Source organism: Meriones unguiculatus, chromosome 14 (assembly GCF_030254825.1).
Source record: "Meriones unguiculatus strain TT.TT164.6M chromosome 14, Bangor_MerUng_6.1, whole genome shotgun sequence".
Classification (NCBI taxonomy): domain Eukaryota; kingdom Metazoa; phylum Chordata; class Mammalia; order Rodentia; family Muridae; genus Meriones; species Meriones unguiculatus.
The window spans coordinates 36,887,023-36,897,371 of record NC_083361.1 but is presented as its reverse complement, the minus strand read 5'-3'; the positions used below and the strand labels follow the sequence as shown (position 1 = coordinate 36,897,371).

General features: G+C 42.9%; 1 protein-coding gene across 1 annotated transcript; it reads right to left on the bottom strand.

Annotated features, from left to right (window-relative positions):
* Window positions 1–8,477: 8,477 nt before the first annotated feature.
* LOC110543980 (actin-like protein 9) lies at window positions 8,478–9,713 on the bottom strand. The gene has a single exon (XM_021630140.1). It carries the CDS (start codon window positions 9,711–9,713, stop codon window positions 8,478–8,480), a length of 1,236 nt encoding a protein of 411 aa, XP_021485815.1.
* Window positions 9,714–10,349: the final 636 nt, after the last annotated feature.

Genomic DNA, 10,349 nt, shown 5'->3' with positions numbered 1-10,349 from the left:
TGACAGGAACTCAATGGCAGGCTCTTTGACCTCCCCACCCCTCAAGGAGGAGCAGTCCTGCTAGGCCACAGAAGAGGACTTTGCAGCCAGTCCTGAAGATACCTGATAAACCAGGGTCAGATGAAAGGGGAGGAGGTCCTCCCCAATCAGTGTACTTGGAAAGGGGCAGGGAGGAGATGAGGGAGGGAGGGTGTGATTGGGAGGGAATGAGGGAGGGGGATACAGCTAGGATACAGTTAATAAAATGTAACTAATAATAAAAATTTTTTGCATTAAAATATTTTTTAATTTTTTATTTTTATTAATTACACTTTATTCACTTTCTATCTCTCCATAAGCCCCTCCCTCCTCCCTTCCTGATCCAACCCTCCCCTCCCTCTACTTCATGCATGCCCCTTCCCAAGTCCACTGATAGGGGAGGTCCTCTTCTCCTTTCTTCTGATCTTAGTCTATAATAATAAAAAAATTTTTAAAAGTAAAAAAAAAAAAAAAAAAAAAAAAAAAAAAAAAAAAAAACCTTAATAGCTGAGCCAGGTAAGGAAGCATAGACCAACACTCAGGAGGCAGTTGCTCAAGGATCTCTGATTTTTGAGACCGGCCTGATGCACATACAGAGTTCCATGCCAGCATAAAGTGAAACTTTATCTCAAAGAGAGGGTGGGAGAAGACCCAAGTTTGATTTTCAACACCTACATAGTGGCTTATAACTCTAATTCCAGGGGATCTGACTCCCTCTTCTGTCTTTTGTGGCAACCAAGCACTGGTGTGGTGTACGTATATACATGCAAGCAGAACACTCATACATATAAAATAAAACAAAGAAATCTAGAAATAATACTAGATAGCTGTATGTGTAAGAATTAAATTAGATGCTTATTAATTCTGAAGCCACCAAAGACCTTCACTGAAGAGCTTACAAATTTAACATGGTGAAGGAAAGCTCAGGGGTTGAGAGCAATTGTTGCTCTTGCTCAAGAACTGGGTTGTTCCCAGCACCCACACGGTGGCTTAGAACCATCTATAAATTCAATAGCAGGGCAGCTTATGCTCTCTTCTGAACTTGATGGGCATCAGGTAGGCATGTAATGTATATAAAATATGCAGGCAACACATTCATAAAGAATAAGGGAAAACTATTTCATATAGACATAGGGGAAGACTTTCTCAGCAGAACTTCAGTTGTTAAGAAAACAAGGCCAACAACTGTCAGTTAAGACTTCATGAAATTAAAAAGGCTCATCCTCCCAGGGCGCGAATCTGCTAGACACCATACTAGCTCCGCAGGATCGCCATCACTGACGGTACGGCCCGCCCAATCCCACAGTGACAGAAAATACGCTATATACTCACCAAAACGAGGCAGAAACGTCATACAACCTGGACACACCAGGCGCTGGGCCTCCCAAGCTTGGAGAGCACAACGAAGAGATCCCAGGACTTCCCAGAAAGCATTGGGACTAGCAAGCCAGTCTCCAGTTACAGCAGGACGTGGTGGCGGAGCAACACTGAACTGGCGGGGCACCACAGCCCTCCAGTTTAAGACTAACCAGGGTCAAACCAGAGAACAGAGAGCCTGGTTACCCCTTCCCTGCTGAAGTGACCACCCTGAAATCTCCAGCTGCAGCAAGACCTCAGAACCTGGCAGTGACAGCAGCACAGAACTGGCGGAGCACATCAAAGAAGCAGGGCCAAACCAGAGAGCAGAGAGCCCCGGATACCAAGATCTCTGCCAAGTGACCTGCCTGTAAGTGAGTGCACCCTTGAGAATCTGCAGATCCCCAGTCCTGGGTCCTTCTAAAACAGAAGCCAGGCATCGAACCCCCCTCCCACCCACATACCCACTTTGGGAAACAGAGGGGCACTAGGGACATTGAAGTTCCTGCCCTGTAGGCCTGATTGAGGAGTTAAGACAGTTAATGCCAGAAATTGCGCTGCGATCATCATTAGTGCCGGCGACATATACAGTGCAGAGCCCCTCCCACACACTCAAGGGTTCAACATTAGCCATCACTCTGTCCCTCGAGAAACTCATCCACGCACATTTACACACACAGACACACACGCGCGCGCACGCGCACACACACGCTTGCATTTGCCCCGTTTGCGCCTGCGTACTTTCCTCCCACAGGTACAGCTAGTCCTCAGCACACGCTGAGAGTGCTCAGCTTCCTGAAGAACTCTCCAGATACCAGAGAGAGACAGCACCAGTCTGATCTGCAGAATCCAAAAACAAACAGGGAAGGTTTCAGATAAGCCAATGGCCAGGGGTAGGCGAAAGAACACTTCCAACATAAATCAGGACATCATGACTTCACCAGCAAAATCGATGGATACTCCAATTCAGCAGAAGCACAGGAAAATTATTTTAAAGCCATGCTTGCCCAATTATTTGAGGCTCATAAGGAGGAAATGAACAAGTCTTTCAAAGAGATGGCCAGTCAATTGGAGGCAAAGAAAGAAGAAATAGACAATATCCTTAAAGAAACACAGGCAAACATAGCCAAACAAATAGATACACAAGTAGAGGAAAAATTAGTGGCATATAAGAAGGAAATGAAAAAAGAAATGGAGGCCATCGTAGAGAGACAGGAATCCAAATTCAAACACATGAAAGAAATGGTGCAAGGCATGAAAACAGAATTAGAATCAATAAAGAAAACACAAAATGAGAAAACCCTGGAGCTGGAGAACTTGGAGAAAAGATCAGGAACCACAAAAGTAAGCATCACCAACAGAATACAAGAGATGGAAGAGAGAATCTCTGGAGCTGAAGACACACTTGCAGAAATGGATACTTCTCTCAAAGAAAAAGTAAAATCAGAAAAGTTCCAATCACAAAATATCCAAGAAATCAAGGATGCTATGAAAAGACAAAATCTAAGAATAATAGGAATTCACGAAAAAGAAGACTCCAGACTCCAAGGTCCAGAAAATATTTTCAAGAAAATCATAGAAGAAAATTTTCCCAAATTAAAGAAAGAGATGTCCATAAATATACAAGAGGCCTACAGAACTCCAAATAGACTAGACCAGAAAAGAAACACATCACGTCACATCATAGTCAAAACACTAAATCTACAGAACAAAGAAAAGATATTAAAAGCAGCAAGGGAAAAAGGCCAAGTAACATATGAAGGTAGACCTATCAGAATCACACCAGACTTCTCATCAGAAACTGAAAGCCAGAAGGGCCTGGGCAAGTATCATGGAGACTCTAAGAGATCACAAATGTCAACCCAGACTACTATACCCTGCAAAGCTTTCAATCAACATAGATGGAGAAAACAAAATATTCCATGACAAAACTAAATTTACACAATATCTACACAGCAAACCATCCCTGCAGAAGATACTAGAAGAAAATCTCCAATCCAATGAAAACAAATTCACCCAAGAAAACAGGGCATACAGATAATGTCCCAACAAAAATGAAAAGAAAACAAGCAATGAAACAGGGTTAGATCATCGACTCCATTACAAAAGGAATTAACATGCATTGGTCACTATTATCTATCAATATCAATGGACTCAACTCACCAATAAAAAGACACAGGCTAACAGAATGGTTAAGGAAACAGGATCCAACATTCTGTTGCATCCAAGAAACACACCTATGCAACAAAGACAAACACTACCTCAGAGTAAAGGGCTGGAAAACTGTTTTTCAAGCAAATGGATCCAGAAAACAAGCTGGAGTAGCCATCCTAATATCTAACAAAATAGACTTTCAACCCAAGTTAATCAAAAAAGATAAGGAGGGCCCTCCACTATATTCTCATCAAAGGAAAAATCCACCAAGAGGACATCACAATCTTGAATATCTATGCCCCAAATACAAGAGCACCGACATTCGTAAATGAAACATTATTAAAGCTTAAATCATACATTGATCCTAATACCTTAATAGTGGGAGACTTCAACACTCCACTCTCACCAAGGGACAGATCAACGAGACAGACACCAAATAGGGAAATAAAAGCACTCACAGAATCCCTAAATCAAATGGACCTAATAGACGTCTACAGATCATTTCACCTAAACTCAAAAGAGTACACCTTCTTTTCAGCACCACATGGAACCTTTTCCAAAATAGACCATATAGTGGGTCACAAAGCAAGCCTCAACAGATACAAAAGGATTGAAATAATCCCTTGTATACTATCTGACCACCATGGACTAAAGCTAGACATCAACAACAACAGAAACAACAAAAAGCCGACACGCACATGGAAACTGAACAACTTACTACTCAATGACAGCTGGGTTAAGGAAGAAATAAAGAAAGAAATTAAAGACTTCCTAGAATTCAATGAAAAGGAAGGCACAACATACCCAAATTTATGGGACACATTGAAAGCAGTGCTCAGAGGAAAATTTATACCACTAAGTGCCTGCAGGAAGAAATTCGTAACATCACATACAAACAACTTAATGGCCCAACTGAAAACCCTAGAAAAAAAAGAAGCAGATACACCCAAGAGGAGCAGACGGCTAGAAATAATCAAACTAAGGGCTGAAATCAATCAACTAGAAACAAATAAAACTATCCAAAGAATCAATGAAACAAAAAGCTGGTTCTTTGAGAAAATCAACAAGATAGACAAACCCTTAGCCAAACTAACTAAAAAGCAGAGAGAAACTATCCAGATCAGCAAAATCAGAAATGAAAATGGGGACATAATCACAGACATTGAGGAAATCCAAACAATTATTAGGTCATACTACAAAAGCCTATATGCCACAAAATTTGAGAATCTAAATGAAATGGATAATTTTCTTGAAAGATTCCATCTACCAAAACTAAGTCAAGATCAGGTAGAAAGACTGAATAGCCCTATATCTCCCAAGGAAATCGAAGCAGTCATTAACAGTCTCCCCTCCAAAAAAAGCCCTGGACCAGATGGCTTCAGCGCAGAATTCTACAAGACCTTCAAAGAAGTGCTAACTCCAATTCTCCTCAAGCTATTCCACAAAATAGAAACAGAAGGAACACTACCAAACTCATTCTATGAAGCCACAGTCACCTTAATACCTAAACCACACAAAGACCCAACAAAAAAAGAGAACTTCAGGCCTATCTCTCTTATGAACATTGACGCAAAAATACTCAATAAAATACTTGCAAACCGAATCCAAGAACACATCAAAGATATCATCTACCATGACCAAGTAGGCTTCATCCCAGGCATGCAAGGGTGGTTCAACATACAGAAATCCATCAATGTAATCCACTACATAAACAAACTGAAGGAGAAAAACCACATGATCATCTCCTTAGATGCCGAAAAAGCATTTGACAAAGTCCAACACCCATTCATGTTTAAAGTCTTGGAGAGATCAGGGATACAAGGCACATACCTAAACATAGTAAAGGCAATATATAGCAAGCCTATAGCTAACATCAAACTCAATGGAGAGAAACTTAAATCAATCGCACTGAAATCAGGGACAAGACAAGGCTGCCCATTGTCTCCATATCTCTTCAACATAGTACTTGAAGTCCTAGCCAGAGCAATAAGACAACTAAAGGAGATCAAGGGGATACAAATCGGAAAAGAAGAGGTCAAAGTGTCACTATTTGCAGATGATATGATAGTATATATGAGCGACCCCAAAAATTCAACCAGAGAACTCCTTCAGCTGATAAACACCTTCAGCAAAGTGGCAGGATACAAAATCAACTCAAAAAAATCAGAAGCCCTCCTATATACCAAAGACAAAAAGGCTGAGAAAGAAATTAGGGAAACAACACCCTTCACAATAGCCACTAATAACATAAAGTACCTTGGTGTGACTCTAACCAAGCAAGTGAAAGACCTGTTTGAGAAAAACTTCAAGTCTCTGAAGAAAGAAATTGAAGAAGATATCAGAAGATGGAAAAGTCTCCCATGCTCATGGATTGGTAGGATTAACATTGTGAAAATGGCCATACTGCCAAAAGCAATCTACAGATTCAATGCAATTCCCATCAAAATACCAACACAATTCTTTACAGACCTTGAAAAAAAGATTCTCAGCTTCATATGGAGAAACAGAAAACCCAGAATCTCCAAAACGATCCTGTACAACAACAGATCATCTGGAGGTATCTCCATTCCTGATCTCAAGCTGTACTACAGGGCAACAGTAATAAAAACTGCATGGTATTGGCATAGAAACAGAAAGAAGGATCAATGGAACCGCATAGAAGACCCAGAAATAAATCCACACACCTATGAATACTCGATATTTGACAAAGAAGCCAAATCCATTCAATGGAAAAAAGACAACATCTTCAACAAATGGTGCTGGACCAACTGGATGTCTACATGCAGAAAAATGAAAATAGATCCATATTTATCACCCTGCACAAAACTAAAGTCAAAGTGGATCAAGGACCTCAACATAAAACCAGATACTCTAAATCAATTGGAAAAAAAAGTGGGGAACAGCCTAGAACTCATTGGCACAGGAGACAACTTCCTGAACAGAACACCAACAGCACAGGCTCTAAGAGCAACAATCAATAAATGGGACCTCATGAAACTGAAAAGTTTCTGTAAAGCAAAGGATACTGTTATCAAAACAAAACGACTGCCTACAGATTGGGAAAGAATCTTCACTAACCCTTTATCTGACAGAGGACTAATATCCAGTATATACAAAGAACTAAAGAAGCTGAAAAGCAGCAATCCAAGTAATCCAATTAAAAAATGGGGAACAGAGCTAAACAGAGAATTCTCGACAGAGGAATATCGAATGGCAGAAAAACACTTAAAGAAATGCTCATCCTCATTAGCCATCAGGAAAATGCAAATCAAAACGACCCTGAGATATCACCTTACACCCATCAGAATGGCCAAGATGAAAAACTCAAGCAATAACACATGCTGGAGAGGTTGTGGAGAAAGGGGAACCCTCCTCCACTGCTGGTGGGAATGTAAACTGGTACAACCACTCTGGAAAGCTATCTGGCGCTTTCTAAGACAAATAGGAATAGTGCTTCCTCCAGACCCAGCTATACCACTGCTAGGTATATACCCAAAGTTTGTTCAAGTACACAAAAAGGACACTTGCTCAACCATGTTTATAGCAGCTCTATTTGTAATAGCCAGAACCTGGAAACAACCCAGATGTCCATCAACGGAGGAATGGGTACAGAAATTGTGGTATTTTTATACAATGGAATACTACTCAGCAATCAAAAAGGAAGAAATCATGAAATTTGCAGGCAAATGGTGGTATCTAGAAAAGATCATTCTGAGTGAAATATCCCAGAAGGAGAAAGACAAACATGGGATATACTCACTTATATAGACCTATAAGATATGATAAACATAATGAAATCTATACACCTAAAAAAGATAATCAATTGAGCAGACATGGGGTAAGATGATCAATCCTCGTTTAGAAAGACAGATGGGATGTGCATTGAACGTATGACAGGAGTCTACTGAGCGCATCTGAAAGACTCTAACTAGCAGTGTTTTCAAAGCAAAGACTCATGACCAAACCTTTGGCAGAGTACAGGGAATCATAAGAAAGAAGGGGAGTTAGTCTGATGGGGAAAGGATAGGAGCTCCACAAGGACCAAATATATCTGGGCACAGGGTCTTTTCTGAAACTGACATTCAACCAAGGACCATGTATGGATATAACCTAGAACCTCCACTCAGATGTAGCCTGTGGTAGCTCAGTAACCAATTGGTTTCCCAAAGTGAGGGGAACAAGGACTATTTCTAACAGGAACTCAATGACTGGCTCTTTGGTCTCCCCACCCCCGAAGGGAGGAGCAGTCCTGTTAGGCCACAGAGGAGGGCTTTGCAGCCAGTCCTGAAGATACCTGATAAAACAGGATCAGATGAATGGGGAGGAGGTCCCCCCTATCAGTGGACTTGGAAAGGGGCACGGTGGAGATGAGGGAGGGAGGGAGGGAGGGACTGGGAGGGAATGAGGGATCGGGACACGGCTGGGATACAGAGTTAATAAAATGTAACTGATAAAAAAAATTAAAAAAAGAAATTAAAAAGGCTCCTGCATACCAAAATAAGAACAAAAAAGTAACTGAGTCAATAAGCACTCCACAGAATGGAATGAAGTCTTTGCACACTGTACATCTAACAGAGGGTATATGATATAAAGACCTCAGAAGACTAAACAACAACAAATAAAAAAAAATTAAGCGATCCGGTCAGTAAGTGGGCTAATGAATCAACACTTCTCAAAAAAGGTAATGCAAATCATTTTGTTTCCACCATAGCCCAGTCAGAATGACAGCTAAGAAAACTAGGAACAGCCGATTAGGGAACATGCTTTAGGTCAGATTTCACACTGGAATGTGTGAGCATCAAGTACCAGCAGCCTTGGTCTGCAAGTGAGTTTGTATCTGAGGTTCTTGGGTGGGTTTCAGTGAGTGAGACAGGGGAGAATGGAGCATGACAGGACAGAGCTAGCTCCCTAAGGAAGCTTTATTCCCACACCCCTCACCCGATGCTGAATCAAGAGCATTTGCGGTGCACTATATCGGAACCTTGTTCCTCGTATTGCTCACGCAGGATCCAGCGGGACTGGAAAACACACAGCGAAGCCAGAATGGACCCCCCAATCCACACCGAGAGGTTCCTATTGGGCTGGGCTTCCACGGCCACATGCGCCTCCGGGCTAAGACATCGCTGCAGCTCAGCCTTGAAGCGACTTTCGAATCCAGTGAACAGAGAGGAGCCTCCGCACAGCAGCACATTTTGCTCCATGTCTGCCCGCAGCTCCTGGGGCACAGCGCAGAGGCTCTGTTCCACCATGCTGGGGAGGCCCAAGGATGGAGCTCCCAAGGTCTCTGGGGGATGGAATAGTAGCTCAGGGCACTGGAAGAGCTCCTTCCCCACTGTGATCATCTTTCCATCCGGCAGCTTCAGGCACCGCCGGAATTTGTCATCCGGGCGCCCTTGCTCCTTACTGAAATCTGAGACCACATAGCAGTAATGGTGCTTGATGCTCTCCATGGTGTCCATGTCTTCCTTCTTGAGTGGGAAGTTAGATCCAAAGATTTTCTCTGCCAAGAAGGTAGTCAAGTAGTGGCCAGCTAGGTCCAGGCGCTGGATGCCATTGGGTAGGTTGTAGCCTTGGAAGACTGGCACTGTGTAGCTGACCCCATGTCCAGTGTCTACCACCAGCCCATTAACGCACCCGTTGGCATAGACTGACAGCACGGACTGGGATGCCACATATATGGCAGGGGAGTGCAGAGACTCAAAAGCTACTTCCACCAGCTTCTCACGGTTGCTGGCAGGGTTGAAGGGTGGGTCGGTGAAAAGCAGAGGATGGTCCTGGGTGGCCACTCGGAGGTCATTCTCCAGGATGTGGCGCCAGAAGAGATCAGCTGCTTCCCAGTCCACCACAATACCATTACGAACTGGCTGCGTCAGGGTTAAGTCTGGGCAAGCATGGGCTGCCTCACCAACAAACGTTTCCACTTTGGATTGCCCCGTGGTGGTTTGTTTCTTGTGGTGGCAGCCTACGAGGCTGGTCACAATGTAGGTGGGTCGAGACTGTCCAGCAAAGCCCATCTTACACGTGCCAGTACCCATGTCGATAACCACGGCACACATCTTTGTTGGTACCCTGCTACCAACCATGTTACAGGGTTCTTGTAGCAGATTCTTGTTTACCAGGGTTGAGCGAGAGTTCAGATCAAGTGACTTGTGAGGCTCCCAGCGCTTGGGACCATTTATATCCATCTTCACAAGTGGTTTCAGTGAGGCTAACTGATAAAGATGACAACTTTCCTCAGGGGTGTAGGAAGAAGAGGCCCAGCCTGGAACAGGATGAACAGAATGTGAGAGAGGTACACCATGAGATCTATGAGATCACACTACCTGCCATGCCTTCACAATGCAAGAGCTGGGTGTGGCCACAAGAGGTGGTACTCCCTCAGGGCTCAAGTTGTCAAGTTGATAAATGTCACAAAGCCAAATATGAAGAGGTAGGTCTGGCCTTTCTCCTCCCCTTCCCCATGACTGATAGCTACCGCTCAGTATAGTTAGCCATGTGCCCACTAATAATAGGAATCAGAAGGTGACAAGCCAAATTGGGTTTCTGGTTTTTTTTTCTTTGCATATGCATGTGAGGACATAGTTGCATTCATATGTGTATGAAGGTTCACTTGTATATGAATGTATGTTTTTTGGGGGGTTGGGTCCATATGTACATGTCTACCAGTATGAGTACAAGTCCAACATCATTCTTTCTTATTGTTCATTCTTTCTTAGTTACTTTTTATTGCCATGACAAGACACCCTGACAAAGGCAAGTAGAAGAGAAAGTATTTAGTTTGGGGACCCAGGGTTCCAGAAGGTTAGTCATATCAGGGAGCA